The sequence below is a fragment of the Primulina eburnea genome, chromosome 10 (genome assembly GCF_022965805.1).
Source record: "Primulina eburnea isolate SZY01 chromosome 10, ASM2296580v1, whole genome shotgun sequence".
NCBI lineage: Eukaryota > Viridiplantae > Streptophyta > Magnoliopsida > Lamiales > Gesneriaceae > Primulina > Primulina eburnea.
Genome location: NC_133110.1, coordinates 1,015,607 through 1,035,540, shown reverse-complemented (window position 1 = coordinate 1,035,540; position 19,934 = coordinate 1,015,607). Strand labels below are relative to the sequence as shown.

Sequence of the window (19,934 nt, the reverse complement as noted above, 5' to 3'; positions counted from 1 at the left end):
TTATCAAATATTATAACAAAACTACATTTTAGGAAAAGAGAAAAACATTTCTTTTGATTGAATTGTAGTCCTAAAAATTAAATCTTCTTCTCCCCGCTCTCGCAAAACCTAAAACCCTTCAATTGAATGGCTGAATCATTTCCCGTTAAACCAAAACTCCGACCAACTTCCGGTAGAAACACGCCGACCCCTGAATCCAAGTACTGGAGATCCTTCAAAATCCCTAAAGACATATCTACTACTACACCTAAATCCCTGGTTTACCCCATCACTTCGATCTCGTTTTCCCCAGTTGCGCCTCATGATTTCGCCGCCACGCATTCTGCTTCCGTCGCCGTATTTTCCGGCCAAACGCTCGAGCCCAATTCAACCATCTCGTCCTTCTCGGACGCATCCACTTCCGCTTCTTTCCGCTGTGATGGGTAACTCGTTGCAGCAGGAGATTTAACAGGTGCGGTCCACGTGTTTGATGCGAAATCTCGGAACCAACTCCGCCTTCTAAAGGGTCATTCCGCCGCAGCTCACCTCATCTGTTACCCACGCGCCGCTGATAAGTTTCACCTATTCTCTGGTGGGGACGATTCCGTGGTTAAGTATTGGGATGTTACGAATGAGAAGTGTGTATTTGATCTTTTGGGGCACAAGGATTATGTGCGATGCGGCGATGCTTCACCGGTGAGCGATGATATGTTTGTTTCGGGATCTTACGACCACAAAGTTAGGATTTGGGATGTGAGGCTATCGAACACTGGTTCTGTTATGGAATTGAATCATGAAAAACCGGTAGAGAGAGTGATTTACTTACCATCAGGGGGTTTGATTGCAACTGCAGGAGGTAATTTTGTGAAAATATGGGATGTAATTGGAGGTGGGAAGCTGCTGTATTCCATGGAGAGTCATAATAAGACCGTAACATCCATTTGTTTGGGTAAGATCGGGAAAGGAACTGTAGAAGAAGCTGAGCAATATAGGATTCTGAGTGTATCTTTGGATGGGTACATGAAGGTTTTCGACTATGCAAAGTTCAAGATTGTTCATTCCATGAGATTCCCAAACCCTCTTTTATCTGTGGGGTTTTCGCCAGATTGCTCCACTCGAGTGATTGGAACATCCAATGGCATTATGTATGTTGGCAGAGTGAAATGGAAAGCTGAGAGCAAAAAATTAGGAGACCTATTGGGGTTCGAAGCTGCAGATGATGGGCAAAACCAAAGAATCCTAAGGCCTTCTTATTGTAGGTATTTTCACCGAGGGCAAAATGAGAAGCCTTCTGAAGAGGATTACTTGATCAGAAGGCCCAAGAAAGTGAAGGTAGCAGAGCATGATAAATTATTGAAGAAGTTCAGGCATAAGGAGGCATTACAAGCTGCTTTGAATGGGAAGAATCCAGGTAATATTGTGGCTGTTATGGAGGAACTGGTCGCACGAAAGAAGTTGCTGAAATGTGTATTGAATCTGGACATTGATGAACTTGGCCTGTTACTGGGTTTTCTACATAAGTACTCGACAATGCCGAGGCATGGAGGATTGTTGATGAGGTTGGCAAATAGGGTTGTTGAATTGCGGTATGAAGATATAAGATCTTCGGAGCAATTAAGGGTTCATGTTAGAAATCTAAAAAGAGATGTTGAAGAGGAGTTTAGAATACAGCAATCTTTGCTTGAAATACAGGGTATAATTTCTCCGATGCTGAAGGTCGCTGCTAAAAGATAAAAGAGGAGAAGCTCTTAATTTTTGTTTGTTGGATTCATGGTTCGCCGGAACGGCCGCATAACGGGCGGAACGGAACCGGAACGGTGGCCACCGTTCCAAAGTTCCAGGCCAAATCGTTTATTGTATTGTAGCGGCGTTATGTGGCATTTTATCGGCCGCATAACGGGAAAGCGGAACGGAACGGGCGGATTGGAACGCAAGTTGCGACGGATTTGTTTTTAACCGTCGCTACTAGCGACGGTTTTGGTAAAACCGGCGCTAAAATCCGTGGGAAGTCGCGCACATGCGCCCCCCAATCTCGCGCCTTTGCGCGGAAAGTCGCGCATATGCGCCCCCCAATCTGTAAAAAAAAAAAAAGAAATGTGTTTGTAGGCACTAAAAGAATTATATATTGCATTGGTTAGGGCTTTCTAATAATTTTCTTCTTTCCTTATCATTCCATCGATTCAAGCCGTCTTCTCTCCAAGGTTTTCTCTCCTTCATCTTCTACCTCAAGCTCAAGGATTTTAGTTTATTGTTTAGATTTTCCTATCTCAATTTACAAGCTTCAAGGTAAGAAGTCTATATTCTTGACTTGATAGAGGGTTTAAGAAATTGAAAGTAATTGATGGTTTCGTTGAGTTCTTTGATTGTTGGGAAGGATTAATGGTTGAATTCATGTCTTTTGTTGTAGGATTCCCTTCAAGAACATCTAAGCAATCATTTGGTTGGGTAGTAAGTAGAAACTTCTCCTTGTACTCACATGATGATTATATGTATATAAGCCATGTTTATTGATAATTAGCTCTTTTCATTGGTATATATTTTATCTATATATTGTCATTTGTTCATTGTTCAAGGATTTTTATTGAATTCATTGATCAAAGAACTAATAATCTATTGTACCTACCAAGTGTTTGTTTTATTGCTTCAATGAGGTTCCTTTGATTAAAGCCAAGGAATGATAGCTTTTAAATATGTAGAATGGCTCCAAAACCCGATATTGGTTGGGAGTTCGCTCACATCGTAGGTGATAATCGGAAGATAATAATATGCAAATTTTGTGGAAAAACCATAAACGGAGGAATTACGAGATCCAAAGAACATATTACACTTGTTAGTGGAAATGTTCAGGCATGTTATAAAGCTCCCAAGGAAATATCATCGACGATCAGAAAACATCTTCAAGATTCAAAAACAAAAAGAAATATATTGAAAAAGAAAAAAGAACTTGGCTTAGAATCAATTCAACAAAGCGTTCATGGATTGGAAAGTGAAAGTAGTTGTGAGATCCCGAGACTAAAATAGCTTTGATGGCATTTTGGTAAATAAGTTGAAAAATATTCAATTTATTTTGATGGCATTTTCGTAGATAAGTTGAAAAATAATGAATTAATTTTAAGGGCAAAATGGTAAATAGTGATAAATCTTTTTCATATGAAGCCCAAATGATTTGAGATTTAGATATGACGTAGAAAACTCAAAGATAGAGAAGTTTCATGTTTTGAGTTTTGAAAAATTTGATCGTTTGACTTGTCCAAAAGGATATACCGAAGTGAAATGTTAAATAGTATATATTTATTAATATAATATAATAATATAATATAATATAATATTTAAAAAAATTAAAAAAAAAAGATAAATGCAAACTTTCAGTGAATGAACGTAATTCATTCACGAAAGTTTGAAGAGAGGCGAGAGGAATAAATTTTTCGATTTTTATTTTCGGTCGTGCGATTTATCGGTTTATCCAATCGACGAATCGACTTCAGATCTGGGATTGTTGACACGAGGTTTTCGATTTGAGGTATAAATTTCATAGTTTTGGTGATGTTTGAAATTCGTCGATTTTTGGAATAAATCCGATAAATTGTTAAATCATACTGGAATTGAAGACTTTTGAATAGTGTATGATTTTAACGAAGAAGAGATGATTATGGTGATGTTATTTTGAATTATTCCTAATTTATTATAATTGAGAAATTTTAATCGTAGGGTTGAGATTGAATAATTATTTATCAGTTATTATTAATTCTGATAAATATATGTAGTAGAATAACCGACAAGAGACTCATATTCGAAGTCGGAATTGAATTATGATATGATTATGATTTGATATGAATTTTTGAAGTTTCAAATAATATTTGAAACTCATATTAATGATTTTGGATTATGTTATTGATTGGAATGCGTATGTTATTGATGTAGATAAATTATTATACTGATATCTTCAAGCTACATCAACTGGAACGAAGAATTGAGGTATGTTGCGACCGGGTAACATACGACATGTATCTGTATTTTATGATATATGTTGGATTGATAGGATTGATTGGAATGAGATTATATGTCTATATGCCTTAATTGTTGATTGATGTGGCATACATGACATTGAGATTGAGATATCGATGTATAAAATAAATGTTTTGTTAACACACATCATTTTATGCATACATCGATACATGACATACACGTTGAGCTATGATCCTTGGATAATTTGATATGATTGGATTGGATTCCGGGGTTTGTGAACACAATCGCTATGCCGGTATTATATGACTCGTAAAGCATAGACAATTGTGGCCCCATATGATTGGATATGAGATGTGGGATTTGATGGCGCTTTGCCGACGCTATCATACGTGTATTCCCATATCGGCCGGTGTGCCAGCTCGAGCATTGATTTGATTTGATAGCGATTCGATTGATTCTGACATGTGCTCAGTGGATGGGCATTTGACCTGATACCTCCACGACATACATGCATTGCATACCATATATCATTGTTTAGATATCTGTGGTATATATGATTGGTTGTTCCATACGGAGCTTTGCTTACCCCCAAGGGGGGCTGTTGTTGTCTTTGTGTGTGGACAATGGCAGGTACTCCAGGATATCAGGAGACCGGAGAGGGTACTTCTGGAGGGAGCCACAGCTTGGGCTGAGGTTTTGTGTTTATGTCTTGTTCCCAGTATATATGTATATGTATCTATATACCGGGGCATGTCCCGAGGATATGATATGTTTGTATGTGATTGGTTTTGATTACGTGTGGGCGTTATGAGTTGAGATTAAATACTTTTTGTAGTATTATAAATCTAGAAAAAATGTTTTGGGCTCACTGTGAAGAAATTTTAAACTCGTTTTCCGTTGTGATTAATTAACCCTAATCAGATTGCATTGTATTAACGATTAGGAGCTAAGGGCCCCACAGTAGTGGTGAAAACGCTTCAGAAGATATTGAAACTCAACAGTTGCGAAAAGCGTTGAAAGAAAGTAGTAACACTAGAGCTTTCGAGGAAGAGATGCGTAACCGATATGGTCAAGGTAAACAATATATATAATTTCATTAAATCATGTGTGTATGCAATTAATAATTTATTTTATATGTCTGATAGTAAATTTTTAATTGTAGGATTTATCGGTTCTAGTTCAACGTCTGGTTTGAATCCTGGTTTGAAAAAAGAGATGCATCGTAGCTTCAGTGTAAAAGAAAAATCAAAATTGTCATCAAAGGGGATCGACACTTTTATGTTTCCCTCAAAGCATAAAAGTATAAAAAATTGGTTTGGTGCGGAAAAAGTTAAGTGAGTTGGAAAGGCTATTTCAAAATGGTTTATATATAATGCTATTCCATTCAACGCAGCAGATAGTGGACCATATTATCAATCTATGATTAATACCATTGCAGAAGCTGGACTTGGAATAAAAGGTCCATCGGGACGCCAAATTGGTGGGGTTTTTTTGGAAGAAGAAATTGATGAGATAAATGATTATCTAAATGCTTTGAAATCTAAATGGTCCAAGTATGGATGTACGATTATGTGCGATGGTTGGAGCACACGCAACAAGCATCCTATCATTAATTTTATGATCTACTGTGATCGTAAATGGTATCTCATAGTTCAGTTGATTGCACCAACAAATCAAAGACTGTTGATTTCATTTTGTCTCTAATGAATAAAGTTATTGATGAGATTGGTGAAGAAAATGTTGTGCAAGTGGTTACAGATAGTGAAGGTGCAATGAAGGCTGCAAGTGCAAGATTGATGATGGAAAGACCCCATTTGTTTTGGTCCCCTTGTGCAGCACATTGTTTTGACCTCATTTTAGAAGATGTAGGTAAGATGCAAAATGTGAAAAAATGTATCGAGAAAGCCAAGCAAATCACAAGTTTCATCTATAATAGTGATAAAGTTGTGAATTTGATGAAAACATTTACCAACGATCGTGAATTGTTGAGACCAGGAATAACCTGCTTTGCTACAGAATTTATCTCAGTTGAAAGTCTTGTTCGGCATGCTTCGGATTTGAAGAGAATGTGCAATTCAACTGAGTGGGAAGAAATCAATAATACCAGTAGAAGAAGAAAAGAAGCCGAAAAAATTACAGGGATTATAATGGAAACAAGATTTTGGAAGAGAGCTCATGATATTTGTGCTGCAATGGAACCACTTGTAAAAGTTTTAAAGTTGGTTGATCAAGAAAAAAAGCCAACAATGTCAATTATCTACGAAGCAATGGATAGAGCAAAATTGGCAATAAAAGAAAATACTAAAGACTGGCAATTATATGGGGATGTTATTGATAATCAGTGGTACAATCAATTACACCAACATTTGCATGCTGCAGGTAATAATATAATTAATATGATTAAATATAAAATAAAGAGCATGTCATCAAATCATTTATATCTTCCATATTCTAATTTGTGATTTTGTTTCTGATATTTCAGCGTATTTTCTAAATCCATTACTTCAGTATTCTAGAACTTGTGTTTATAATGACGAGGTCAGACAAGGAATAAAAGTTGTAATCAAGAGACTTGAACCAGACTTGAGTGCTCAAGCTTCGGCGATTAGTGAGGTATAAACACACACACACACACACACACACACACACACACACACATATATATATATATATATATAAATATTATGTATTAATTTTTCCTACGATATATTTCATATATAAATCGTAATAAATTTTTCATTTTTTCTTTTAGATTAAATTGTTCAGGAGCAGATAGGTGAATTTGGATCATCACTCGCAAAATTGGCAGTAAAAAAAAGTCTCCCAGGTTTATTGTTTTTTATTTGAATTTAGATTTTTATATAAATCATAAATTTAAAAATATATATCTTATTATGTTATTTGTATCAGCTGAATGGTGGAATGACTATGGTGACGACGCTCCACACCTTAAAAAAAATTGCAACAAAAGTTTTAAGCCAAACATGCTCATCTTCTGGGTGTGAGAGAAATTGGAGTACATGGTCTCTCATACACACAAAGCTTCGTAATCGTTTGGCTGTAGAGAAGTTACACAAATTAGTTTATGTTCATTATAACATGCGGCTCAGGGTACGAAACTTGATGTGTGGAAAAGAAGATGACGATTATTACAGCCCTATAGACCTCAACCACATTTTTCATGATGACGATATCTTAAGCGAATGGATAAGGGATAATGAACAGCCTGTTTTACAAGATGACGATTTGGCATGGCTAGATGAAGGAATTCAAAATATAGATGCTGAAGAAACCAACACAACCACTAGTGTTCAGAGTCGTGGAAAAAAGAAGAAACAGGCCCAAATGTCATCAAAGTTGAAAGTAAAAGAAGTTATATCGAGAGATGATAGTGAAGATAATGATAAGAGTGGTGATAGTGATGATACAGATGACGGAAATAATCAACAAGGACGTGGAAAATATATCAAATCACAAGATACAACAAATGATCAAAGTCATCAAGATGACCAACATATCGCAGGTATGACATGGGCAAAAGGAGATGAAAATTATTATGCAACACAAGATACTGATCATGGTTACCGTCCTGGAATTGAGGAACAACGTCGTTTCTTGGAAAGTTTATCAGAATTCTCTAGTGCTAGTGATAAAGAACATTCAGCTGATTCTACTCAACCATACATGGGTGTCGAAGAACATATAAGATGTCTTGGATTGGGGGGACATCGACAAATTCAAATGACAGTTAATTATGGATCGATGAGTTACAATTGGGACTCTCAGCATGTTGGGTATGATCCGACTGGATATCAATCAGGTGGATATGGATATCAGGGTAATTATAATTCCACACACGATTCTTTTGATAGATCATTTGATTTTTCAACATCTGGTACACATGGAATTAGACATCGTGAATTTGATTATGGGTCGTCTCAGTATATTGGTGATAGATACAATGAATCTTCATCATCTATATGGCATGGTGTTGGACGTCATGGTCCCGAGTATAGATCTTCAAGTACAGCTGATAGTTCTACTGTGTATCGTGGATTCGGATACTATAATCGTCGTGACGAAACACTATTACAAAATCAATCATTACATTCTAATGATATTTCGTTATCTCAATCTAATCAATATCTCTATGGACAATCACGTCAATATCCAAATGTTCGAAATCAATTTAATCTACGAGATAGTGATGAAGAATATAACAATGATCTCGCTCATCCGCGTCACTCTTCATGGTATTAGCTTTGGTATGTTATAATTTTTAGTGTGTATTTTCTTATTGTGCTATTATTGTAAAATAGTTTTGTATTGATCTATTAATTTGTAATAACTTTATATATTTTATTTTTTAGTATGATGTAATTTATATTCACATTTTTTTACCAATTTTTTGAATTTATTAATTTTTTTATACAACCGTTCCGCAACCGTTCCACAACATAACATTGGAGCTGGAACGGTCGTTGCCGTTCCAAGCACCACAACCGTTCCGGCGAACCATGGTTGGATTAACTTATAATCCAAGCTAAATTCTCTCTTTCGCGTGTTTGCTGGAAGGATACGAACAAGAATATTATAATAACACATTGTATTCCTTGTGTTATTACAATTTACAAGCATTGCTGGTTGAAATTCGTATCACTCTAGTATCCTGTCGCGTTGATCACTTTTCACGACCACACCTTATTAATTATTATTGTCGTGTCATAAATGAAGTCCGAGCGAGATATGTCATTTAATTCTTGAGATCTTCGGGGGATACCCAGCCCTTGCCTCTAATCCAGTTGAATTCTGTTATTTTAAACTATTTTCATTATTTTGCTAAATTACACCAGTAGAAAGCATGTCATTTATCTATTTATAAAGAAAAATTTTATGTATGCATAAAACAAAAGAGTGAGTCTTATGTAAGACCGTCTCACGGGTCATAATCCGTGAGACGGATCAACCCTGCCCATATTCACAATAAAAAGTAATACTCTTAGCATAAAAAGTAATACTTTTTCATGGATGACCCAAATAAGAGATCCGTCTCACGAATATGACCCGTGAGACCGTCTCACACAAGTTTTTGCCAAAACAAAATATGCAAAGACCCAAAATGGTATGTGGATCAAGTAAATGTTACGCACCTTAATTTCTATTTCATCTGCGTATTCCAGTACAAGCCAATGAAGTGAAAAATAGGAGATCAGATAATTCTTTATGCCATCAATGTATCAACAAAATCCCATATTCGTACAGAGTACATGCATCTATTGGGACATCTAACACAAGCAGCTACACTTCATAATTTACGAGTAGTTTCATTATGTGGTCTTCCGTCCATGGTCTTGGTCTCACGTCCAGTCAAATGTTGCTAACTGGAAGCTCCTACACCCAAAAAGTGAAGCCTTGAAATGCAATATGGCAGATTTTTTGTGTTCATAATCAATATATATATATATAAATATAATATGATGTTCATCTAAAGTGTGCGTGTGAAGGTACCTGAAGTTTTTGGGGTCGCCATATCTTCCGTGGGTTGACCAGAATCAATTGTTTTTCTCTGGTCCCTCTTGTCCTCCTTTGATACCCTTAAAGATCTGAGCTTGGATGACGCTTTAAGTGAATGGATCAAAGGCGCTTCCTCTTCGTCTTTCTTTTCTTCGACCCCAGCTTCTTGATCGGATCCACTGATTGAATCCTCCTCTCCACTTGAACTTTGCTCATTAAATAGCCTTTTGCCCGGTAGATTCTGATTCTTACGAGGGCGCCCTCGACGTCTCACAGATGTCCCTTCCTTAGCATCTACAACATGAAAGACAACTTTGAATCAAATTGTAGGAGTGGAGAGTTCTGAAAACCTGAAACCACGATCTACCGACAACTACAAAAAAGACCCCAAAACAACAGCATGTAGACACAACCAGCGTTGGTTATTAAGTCAGCCTTGTCGGGGTATGGGAATATCTTCTTAAAGGAATCGTGATTCCTAGCAACAAGCCAGAGTTTGTTTTTAAGGTAAAATATTATTAAATTCATGAGCTCATGGTTTCATTCTACAATGAACCACTCTCAAAAGTTATAATGCATTCATTAAACATTATTTTATAATTTAGCATATCAAAATAAACGGCTTTCCATGGAGATATTTGTACGGACAATGATATAATAGCATCTTCGTATAAAATCGTAATGCCCACATGCCACAAATTTATTCGCCCAAACACCAAGTGCCTAAATGCATAGAAGTGGGACACCAGTGGTACGTGTGAATTGAAGCACTTGTCAGGCGCACAAATAACGGTACAGGTTACAGTCTACTGACACACAAACATGAGATGCCAAAACATGAATATTTTAGTGAAGCACATTTCCACCAAAAGTGAATGGTAAAAGCAAGCCCAAAAATCTAGAAACCCGATCCGTGGTAATATTCAAATCTCAAATGCTTAAGGCAAGAAGATCGAACAGTCTTCCTTAAATTAAAGGTGTAAATTGCATATGAATCAGATAATGAGAGACAGCACATTAAAAAAAGAAAGAAAACAGGAAAAACAAAAGACAGAGAGTGAATAAGATGCATAAAAATGAAAGCATAGTGATACCTTTTACACCTTCATTTCTCGCATATTTCTCACGAAGGTTGTCTAGAAAGGTGAAATAGGGGCGCCACCCACTAGGATCTTCATCTGTGTTCACATTTTCAGTTCTTCTTTCTACTCCTTTCATTCTAATAATAAGAAAAACATAAAGCATTAACTTGATAGCATTATGAATATTTTCAATCATTACCTCGGCAGGTATTTGCACTGATAAGTGAGACAGGTCAACAATCTAGACAAAGAAAGCTTGTGGAATTCCAGATATCTCTGGAGACACCTCCAGTACATTTCATATATTTAGAAAGTGACAAGGTTCTCATAGACCTAAAATAACTTGCTGTTTCTAATTTTTTGGGGCCTTGGACCCAGATTTAAATTTAAGCAGACACAAATAGTTCATAAAATAATGACATAGAAGCAGATAAAAGTTAGCTTTGACTGATGAATGATTAATAAATGGCAAGCAAGTTCAACTCTGTTTTCATTATTCACTGAAGCAGATAAAAGTTAGCTTTAACTGATGAATGACTAATAAATGGCAAGCAAGTTCAACTCTGTTTTCATTATTCACTACTCTTGATGCTTATTAAGAAGCATCGGAGTACAATCCCATAATATTCACATATTCTGTTAGACTCATTTCACGTCACTCAGATTACATGAGCACCATGTTTTTCGGGTAGTGGCTTAACAAACTTAAGATCACATAAACCACACTCCACAAACATTATGTTTTTATACCCCAGAACCCAGGAATTGGTAAGAACAGAATGTTTATCCAGTCATCTTTATGCTTGCTAGATGTGTACACAACAGATAGAGCTCTTACACGTCAAGTATATCAGGAGCAGGAAGCTTCGATATAAACTGCAGCAGCACACCATCCAGGAAAGACAACTGCCTTGGGGCATGCAAGAATGCATAGTTGATACCATCTTTGACAATATTCATAATTTCAGATTTGTACTTATTTCGAGCAGTGCCGACATATTTCCCAGATAGCCGAGAAGCCAAATCTTTACATTCCTGAAATGACTTGCTCGACAATGATTTATCATTGCTAGAGGAAACTACCGAGAGATACCTTTGGTAGGCCTAGCCAACAACGATACAAAATAAGTATTGTATAGCATTAAAATGGTAAATGACAATTAGAAACTACAGGAGTTTGGTTCTTCATCAGCTACATACTGCATTTGTAAAATGAACAAAATTCTTAAACCAAGAAGATAAAATAAAATTGGAAGGATTACATACGGAAAAAAATCAAGCAGTGATCAAGTAGCGAGTCCTTTAACTTGTCTTACCTTTTTCAGTGCTTCTAGAAGAAGACTTGAAATATCTCCTTTTTTCTTCAAAGCAGTAAGTAGATGCTTCACAATTTCAGTAACACTAGAGCCATACGTTTCCAGATGAGAAATTATCTCTGGAGCAAGATGTTCCTGCGTTAGAAGGCAATCATAGAAAAGGTCTAACTTCTTGATCACAAGGGGAAACAAAAGGAAAACACAATTGAAGGTGTTAAACATAATGATATTACCTACAATATTTCCCTAACAACCAAGCAAATATGTCAAGCCCAAGCACCCAGGAAAAAAAAATGGAAGCCTAAAATGACCTCGATGCAGATCAGTTTAGCCAAGTGGGACCATAAATGATTTTAATACAGATCAACTAGCTGTCCTATTCTCCTTCAGGGGGAATAAAGTATAAACTAGTATAGCTACCTTAGGAACTGAATCTGTAGCCACTAATTTGGCTAGAGCAAACATGACAGCATCTCTATTAGTCTCCTCGATATATTCTCTGTTGCCATTTTCTTCCTCTGCATCAGCTGCAGTGCATGGAATGAGCATATCAGGTGAACATATATGAAGCAAACACAAACTACTTTAAAGGTGCATATCAGCCTGAAGGGAAGAAAGAAAAATAATAATGATCAGACACAGTATATACCATTGAAGAAAGTAGTATTCGTCAAAATACAAACCCAATTTCGGAAATTGAAAAAAAAAAGAAGATAGCATGTTTCCATATGGACAACTAGTGTGTGCACATAAACAAATTCAGCGCACACAACCCTTGAAATCAAGGGGACCCAGAAGAGTCGTATGCAGCCTGGCCCACAAGAGCATCTTCTATTTCCACGACTTGCTAAGACTTTGAAATTGAACAAGAAAACCTTTTCCACCATGCAAAGTTCCTCTCTCAAGAAAAAACATGATATTGGAATAAAATGATAAAATCTCCTTCTAGACACATAAAGAGACCCACAAAATATTGCATGAATACTCAACCAAACATCACTTCCTACCTGTAGTAGCATGGACAAGAAAATAGTCTCGTATACCAGGTTTCTTTTTCTCATCTAATGAGAAGTAGAAAAAAAGAATCATTAAATGGGATGAAAATTTTGACAGCAGTTCAGAACCTTACAAACTTAATGTTGCAGTTGCTTAGTTTGTGATGTTGGGTGTGGATTAGAGATGAATATCAGTGGAGACATAGGAACTTATTCCTTTTATAGTATATGAAAACTCGAAAGTTAAAAACAAATTGTATATATTTTCTAATTTTACGAAAAAGTGCCACATAAATATCTTCAATTGTTTTTGTTTTACTACAGTTTGCTTTGACCTTTAAAGTCAACAAAATAGACATGTCTGAAATCCAAAGTATAACTACTTTATTTGCAGATATTAAGTATTAAATGACATATCTTTTCTATATAAGTTTCTGTGTGATCTTACTCCAGCAATTATCTTTTTCTATTTTGTGTGTGATGTTCTTTCAGTGACAGAAATGTCCATGTTGGGGAAAGAAGGAAAAAAATATGAGCAAGTACAATAAGTCAAGCAAAAGGCAGTATTGAAATAAACATCAAAATTTGGAAAGTGCAACAAGAATCGACCATCAAACAGGCCATGCACAATGATCTTTTCACTGTACAGGGATATGAAAGTGCAAAGTCACACAATGTTTCAACCAAATTTTACAGAAACTAAAAAGAGAAAAAGTGACACGCATAAACATGGGACTTCAACCAAACCTTGTGTCTTGTGTCACAACACTCCCATGACCATAAGACATTTTGCAATAAATTGCAAGATTATAAATATGCCAAAAAAGAAAAGCTCCATCTAGCCAACAAATGCACTTATCTTATTACCTGATATATTGAGCAGTTGCTCACACATTTTCCAGTATTTCTCAATGATTGACTCGTCCGGGCAGTACCCTAATATATCTAGCTTCGTCAAATCAAATTTAGTCTTTTTGAATAAACACCAAATATCAGAGACAATAGCACAGACCTGTAGATTATGGAACAAAGTTATTATTCTTTATTTCAGATGAAAACGTAACTTAGAACACATGGACCAGAAATAAAAACAAATGGATGATCATGTAATCACCACAAAAAGGGCTTACTCTATATGCCAGCTGATTTCCAGATCCTCCATCACCATTTATTTTAATGGGAGTTTGAAGAAAGTATTCAAGTTGTTCCAACAAGGCATTTCGTTTCCATACAAGAGAAGATACCAATGTCTCCGACACTGTTTCACTGGACACAACAGATTGGAGGCACCAGGAAACATGCAGAAACATATTGAGAAGCAAAAAGGCAATAACCTGAATTAGCACAAGCATCTGATTATCAGCAAGTGCAGAAGAGACATAAGTTTTTCAAAAAGATTACACAGAGAGAACAGACCTCCTCATCTATGTTTCTGAAACTTTGAAGAACATGCACCAGATCTTGGTACAAGCTTTCAAGGGGAACTTTACGAGATAGCTGCATTTCATAAAGCCTTTTAACATTCACTAGCAGAGAGTATTCGTCACCACCATTCTGCAGAGAAAAATGTGTCAACTCTCACAACTTCACAAATACATAGAGATGATAAGTAGAACAGCCTATACCACAACATCTTTCAATGCAGATTTTAGCTTCACCATTATCTCATCCTCGAGCTCCTTCACCTGATTCTGACCAAAATCTTGCAATTCTCCTTGGCTCTCAGTGGCACAGAACTTAAATGCTCTAACACATGACCGCAGAGAATCTTTATCGCTATGCTTAAAAAAGGCCTCTCTCATAAGTTGAAGAGTAGCCTTAAAATTCTGAAAAGAGAAGGAACTTACTTATGGTTCTTGGTAAGTTGCACATAACCAAGTGATTTAAGAACATACCTGTTCTTGACTTTTTAGTGAATAAAGCTCAAGATTCATGTGAACGATGATTTCAATAAGAGGTGCCACTTTGTACTTGTCAGACAAAAATTTTCGTAGGAGTTGAGGATAGGTCTTCATCATAGCAAGAGTTATGTCACGTTTATTGTTTTCAAACATTTCCTGAAATTATTTTTGACAAAAACTTGAAACATAATTCTAGTATGATAAAGAAAGAACGATACAAAACAAGGGGAGAACATAGGCAATCAATGCAAAATTAAAAGTCCAAGTGACAGGAAGAGGATACAACTGAAATCTCACAAACCTTTTGAGCTTTAGTCAGATGAGGGTTTCTATTATCAGTCGCAGGAACAATCCTTTCTCCTACAGCCTTTTTTATGGACGCAAAAAGAAGCCTAATCAAATTCGTAGCATCTGCATCATCAAGCTCAGCTGAAGGGCTGTCCTCCAGAAGCATACGAATGATGCACTCCCAATCCTGCAAGTAACACAATGAATTCAGTGAAAACAAAGCCATGTCTCGACCAGATTAAAGATCAGCACCAAAATGTCCAAAATTTGTTGAGGCTCTATTCAAGTTTTGAACAAGGAAAAAATCATCACTTAATATCCAGATTATTGAGGTTCGATAATATCAATTGATGCACATATATTTACGTGCAAGATGGAAAAATGGAGTGAGAAACGATAATGAAGGTTGTATATCGTAACATATCGGGATCCCGGAGGAAATTAAGAAATAACAACCTCAATACTAAATAGTCATCATCATCAAACAGGTATGCTACAGACTCTTTACAGTTAAAGATCATTGGTTAATACGCCTAAATATATTTAAGTTCAATGGCATATTATTTCGTAGGAAAAAATTTATGGTTAGCTATAAAAGGTCCTGACTAATATCCTTATCTTCTGCTTTTCTAACTTTATTTCCTTCTATTCAAATTTGGAAAGGAGTTGATGCGGTGAACCTTATTGATCTAGGACTTAACCATGCATTTACCTTCTGCATGTTCAACTACAACTCAACAGTAATGAAAACTGAACTTGAAAGCACAAAATTACAGTACAGACGATTTCCAGTAACCTATGTAACATACTTTCATGGCCCCCATGTAATCCCACACATCATCGATGACATATGAACTCAAAACAGGGTCTGCTGAAAATTCTTTTAGTATCTGTAACATTCTATTGATATGAATCTCCGAAGAATCATTATCACTGCCTGCAACAGAAATCTCTTACTTAGACAAAAAAAGTGCAAACCAAAAAAAGAAAAAGCACAGCATTAGAAAACAGGTGAAAGAAACCTGTTGGGCGAGGTTGTAAATCATTAAATTTCTGAGCAATCAAATGATCATAAACCAGTGCTCCAATGGCATGCCTAATTTCTGGTGGATCATCAATCAATAAATCATATAAGGATCCTAGTTCTTCATCAGGCACAAGCTGGTGTCTGCAATATACCCCAGACACACTTGTCAAAAATAATTCTATGTCCAATCACAGTGAACGGGAAACAATTTCAAAATCGCAATTGATTTGCAAGATTAGTCGTTACCAACGTACCTCAAAAGTTGTTTTACAAGCCCTATAGCACATACTGACACAGAAATATCAATATCGTCAGCAAGTTCAAGCATGCGTTTGTAAAATCTTTCCGTGAAAAGGTTAAGTGATGGCACATTATCGTCCACCTCATAAAGATTTTGCAATGCCAGAACAGAAGCCTTTCTTACACCAGCACTCTTCAAATTATTATAAAGAGAAAAATGTTTAGTAACAATGGAAAATAAAACTTGTCATCTTTGCAATAATTTACATTCACCATTTATAACTTACTTTGTCGTTTAATGTCCATCCAAGATATTTCAAATACAAATCCTGTAAGAACAATGAGGGATATGAAAGTACCCACACCCCAAGTGACTCTATGCATGACATCCGGATATCTGTATCAATGTCTCGATAACGATGTACAAATAGCCTTCAAGAAATAAGTTTCTCGTATAAATAAAGCAAGAGAATATGAATTCCCAAGCATAATAAAAGTAACAAAAAAGACCTTATCAAATCCACTTTGGCTAACAGTCGTACCCAGTAAAAATTTTCCGCATCATCTCTTCCAAGATAGTTATCTTATCATGTGTTGTGGATAGCCGTATACTGAGTGATTCTACTCGAGGTCCTTCAACCTTTTTCTTCTTTTCCACATTCAACTGTCTCTGAGTGGTTTCTCTCTGTGCACCAAGCATTTTAGCAACATTGATGAAGGACGATACTAGCTGAAGGCCCATCAATGAGGCAATCTGACGATATACTCTAGGAGGAGTGCTGACACATACCAAGACGGGTGTAAGAATAATGCCGCCGCCAGCTAAGATTGAAATTGCCAAGTAATAACTTACAAGTTCTTACCATGACATCGCAATAATGTAGTCCAAGCACTTGTCAAAGAGTGACTGATCAAACAGTGGTCCATTTTGGCATTCACTTACCACATTGTCCCAAAAGTAGACAAGATTATCTTTGAAATTCTTGAAATCTCGTTTTGAACTTTGATAATCTTCAATTTCACCCTATGTTCCAAGAAATTAAGAAAAAACTAGTGTCTCTTTGCTTCTTTGTATTTAAATTTACTGCTCTCCAGGGAAACAGATTGCATTTTTTTGTGAAATGGAAGAGGAGAACTGAAGTTAAACAACCAAATAATTCAAATTTGAGATAATAATATTCTTCATAGATTAGAAAATAGATCCCATTGACATCTAATAATGAACAAATGAATACCAGGGGGGAAATGCACATCTGGACAACTTTAAATTTAAAAATAAATAAAAAATCAGAGGATACTCTTCTGGCCATATTAACAAGAGCAACAACAACATCATCGACATCGGTCTCATCTAGATCCTCTTCATGAAGATGATACTTTGCTCCACATGCCTACAAGTGATAATAGCAGTATTACAGAGTGAATTGTTAAAAAAACAATATAAGCATTCAAAATATAAAATGACCTCAAAAAGTAAAGTCAATAGCTCAGCTGTTGCAGACTTTTGGTTTCTCTCATACAGTTCGACCCATCGTTTGACCACGTCAGGGATTCCTTTCCCGTCACTTTTGATAACTTCTGCAAACACATTTCCCTTTTGTCAAGGCAATATGCATGTCAGGGAATAAAAGATAACAGGTAAAAGCATTTCCTAATATGGCCAGGTGCTTTCCACCTCAAGTGAGGAAAAAATAAAACTCGCATTATGAAAAAACTGCCATTGATGAATAATATATGAAATGCCACAAAATATAACTAAGATAAGCCCAAATTTAGTCATAAATACTGGTTCAGCTCCACAAGGCGGGCAAGAAAATCTCACACACAGTCGCAACTACCCCCAGAAATTCGATAAATATCAGGTGACGTTTGGTTTGAGAGATTGAAGGTTTATGATTGAGATTCAAATCCATCGGTTTGATATTGTGTATCTTTTCAGTTAACTCCAGCAACGTAGGTCAAGCTGTGGGAATCCAAAAACGCTACTTCTAAAAAAACTAAATCTATATCTAAAAATTTAAATGGAAGTTCAGGTTACCAATTAAACTCATGTGGGTTTTGCGAGCCACCGCAGCCGAGGTCGAAGCATCTTCAGTAGCCTTATTACGCTTATATTTTCGGCGAGGTTCTTGGAAATCATCCGAAGATTCTTCCTTCTCCTCCTCCAATCCGACGTCAATTTTGTCCGTGCGAGTGAAATCGGCAGACCTAACCGGAGCCCTGGCCCTTTTCTACTCAAACACAGACATCACAAAAACCAAAATTAATTGATAATGGAAGTTCTACCGCATAATAGAGCAGAAATATGGTAATTATCGACAATATTACTAACCGAACGACGAGCCACAGTTTCCGGCGCTACTGGTTCTTCTTCCATGAAACACCTAGCGGCGGCGACAAAATCGCTTAATTGAGTGGACGGCAACGGTAGATGGAACTCGTTTTCGTATTCGCGAATCCTCTGCTCTGAAGAAGGGAACTGATCCGATCTTCCCGCCAAAGGAAAATCGTGCTGAAGAAGTTGAACCAAAATGACAGTGGAGCGGTAAATATCTCTGGGGGCGAGCAGGCACGTCTATTTATTTACTAGTGGTATTTTAAAAATAATTATCGATTTCATGTAAAAATAAATTAATATTTTATTTTTATTTTTATTTCTATATTTTTGTACTTTTTCCTAAAAAAAAATTTTGGATCATATATTTTGTGATACTTCATTTCCAGAGGTTTGATACATGATATCCATGTTGCTATATTTTCATCAACTCATCACATGATACATTTTAGTGATAAATCATGAGCATACATCCATACATTATGATTGAATGAATGACAATAATTTATACATTGAGTATACATGTTATTTGCTGAATTCACGATGACACTACCTATATACATCGTTTATAAAACAATTTGAACAAATCTGATTGACATAAAAAAAATTATCTAATTTTATCATTTACTTTGTTTTAAAAAAAATGATATATTTAAATTTCATTGATTATAAAAGATGTGTGAAAAATTCTTTGAGATTTTATAGCATGTGGATGAAGATTTTGATTTTGGATTAGGGATTTAAAAGTTTTGCATAAATTTCAGAAAAAAACAACTGGAGACTCATAATCCACCTCATTCTTGTATATGTCTGAAAAATTAGACCCGAGACCAATTACATACAAGACAGGTCCATTGCGAGTTCAAATAAAATTTGGATTCATTGACATCCGTAACAACAATATCATTTTTTGTTTTGAAAAATTTATTGGTTGATAAAATGTGTGCTTTTATTGGTTTTTAGGTAATAATAAAACTCGACTTAGTATTGTGCCCATCATTTTAAAGGGAAAATTACATATTTTTTTTCCATGGAACTTAAATGTTTTTATTATGTTATTATTGGTAAATTTACAGCAATAATTTGTATTTTTTATATTTCATTAGTTTTTATTGAAATGATGACGTGACATGAAAAATATTAATATGTCTGAGAAACATTGACGTGATGACAATGTAGACTTGATATTGCTCCAGTGAAAATGAATTAAAATTGAAAAAAAAAAACTAAGATTATGTATTAACCTATAATAAAATCAAAATTAAAAGGATGCAAATTATATTATCAACAA

The 19,934-nt window shown here is 35.8% G+C and overlaps 2 protein-coding genes and 1 pseudogene across 3 annotated transcripts; 2 read left to right on the top strand and 1 right to left on the bottom strand.

Annotated features, from left to right (window-relative positions):
- The first annotated feature begins 76 nt into the window (after window positions 1-76).
- LOC140842272 (protein SLOW WALKER 1-like) lies at window positions 77-2,968 on the top strand (annotated as a pseudogene).
- Window positions 2,969-6,710: 3,742 nt separating this feature from the next.
- On the top strand, window positions 6,711-8,387 carry LOC140803775 (uncharacterized). The gene is made up of 2 exons (XM_073159656.1): window positions 6,711-6,772; window positions 6,856-8,387. Exon 2 carries the CDS (start codon window positions 6,868-6,870, stop codon window positions 8,203-8,205), a length of 1,338 nt encoding a protein of 445 aa, XP_073015757.1. The 5' UTR covers window positions 6,711-6,772; window positions 6,856-6,867; the 3' UTR covers window positions 8,206-8,387.
- A 138-nt stretch (window positions 8,388-8,525) lies between these two features.
- Window positions 8,526-18,878, bottom strand: LOC140842271 (sister-chromatid cohesion protein 3-like). Of its 2 annotated transcripts, XR_012120374.1 has the most exons (23): window positions 18,641-18,878; window positions 18,347-18,539; window positions 17,774-17,886; window positions 17,607-17,699; window positions 17,172-17,332; window positions 16,851-17,087; window positions 16,596-16,740; window positions 16,323-16,501; window positions 16,064-16,209; window positions 15,851-15,978; window positions 15,055-15,228; window positions 14,748-14,909; window positions 14,478-14,678; window positions 14,269-14,406; window positions 13,983-14,186; window positions 13,720-13,864; window positions 12,278-12,384; window positions 11,858-11,992; window positions 11,380-11,645; window positions 10,554-10,678; window positions 9,454-9,753; window positions 9,096-9,336; window positions 8,526-8,754 (listed from the first exon to the last, which is right to left on the bottom strand). XR_012120374.1 is itself a non-coding variant. In XM_073210031.1 (22 exons), exons 1-22 carry the CDS (start codon window positions 18,683-18,685, stop codon window positions 9,323-9,325), a joined length of 3,411 nt encoding a protein of 1,136 aa, XP_073066132.1. In that variant the 5' UTR covers window positions 18,686-18,876; the 3' UTR covers window positions 9,073-9,322. The 2 variants fall into 2 exon arrangements, 1 of the variants encoding a protein (XP_073066132.1); XM_073210031.1 differs by lacking the exon at window positions 8,526-8,754 and having other exon boundaries at window positions 9,073-9,336; window positions 18,641-18,876.
- Between the last annotated feature and the right edge of the window lie 1,056 nt (window positions 18,879-19,934).

Coding starts and splice junctions, on each gene's coding strand:
- LOC140803775 (XM_073159656.1), top strand. CDS start 6,868: ATGACTATGGTGACGACGCTCCACACCTTAAAAAAAATTGCAACAAAA.
- LOC140842271 (XM_073210031.1), bottom strand. CDS start 18,685: ATGGAAGAAGAACCAGTAGCGCCGGAAACTGTGGCTCGTCGTTCG. Junction 17,887..18,346: donor AACCCACATGAGTTTAATTG/GTAACCTGAACT, acceptor ATGTGTTTGCAG/AAGTTATCAAAAGTGACGGG. Junction 17,333..17,606: donor TTGTTAATATGGCCAGAAGA/GTATCCTCTGAT, acceptor CTTGGAACATAG/GGTGAAATTGAAGATTATCA.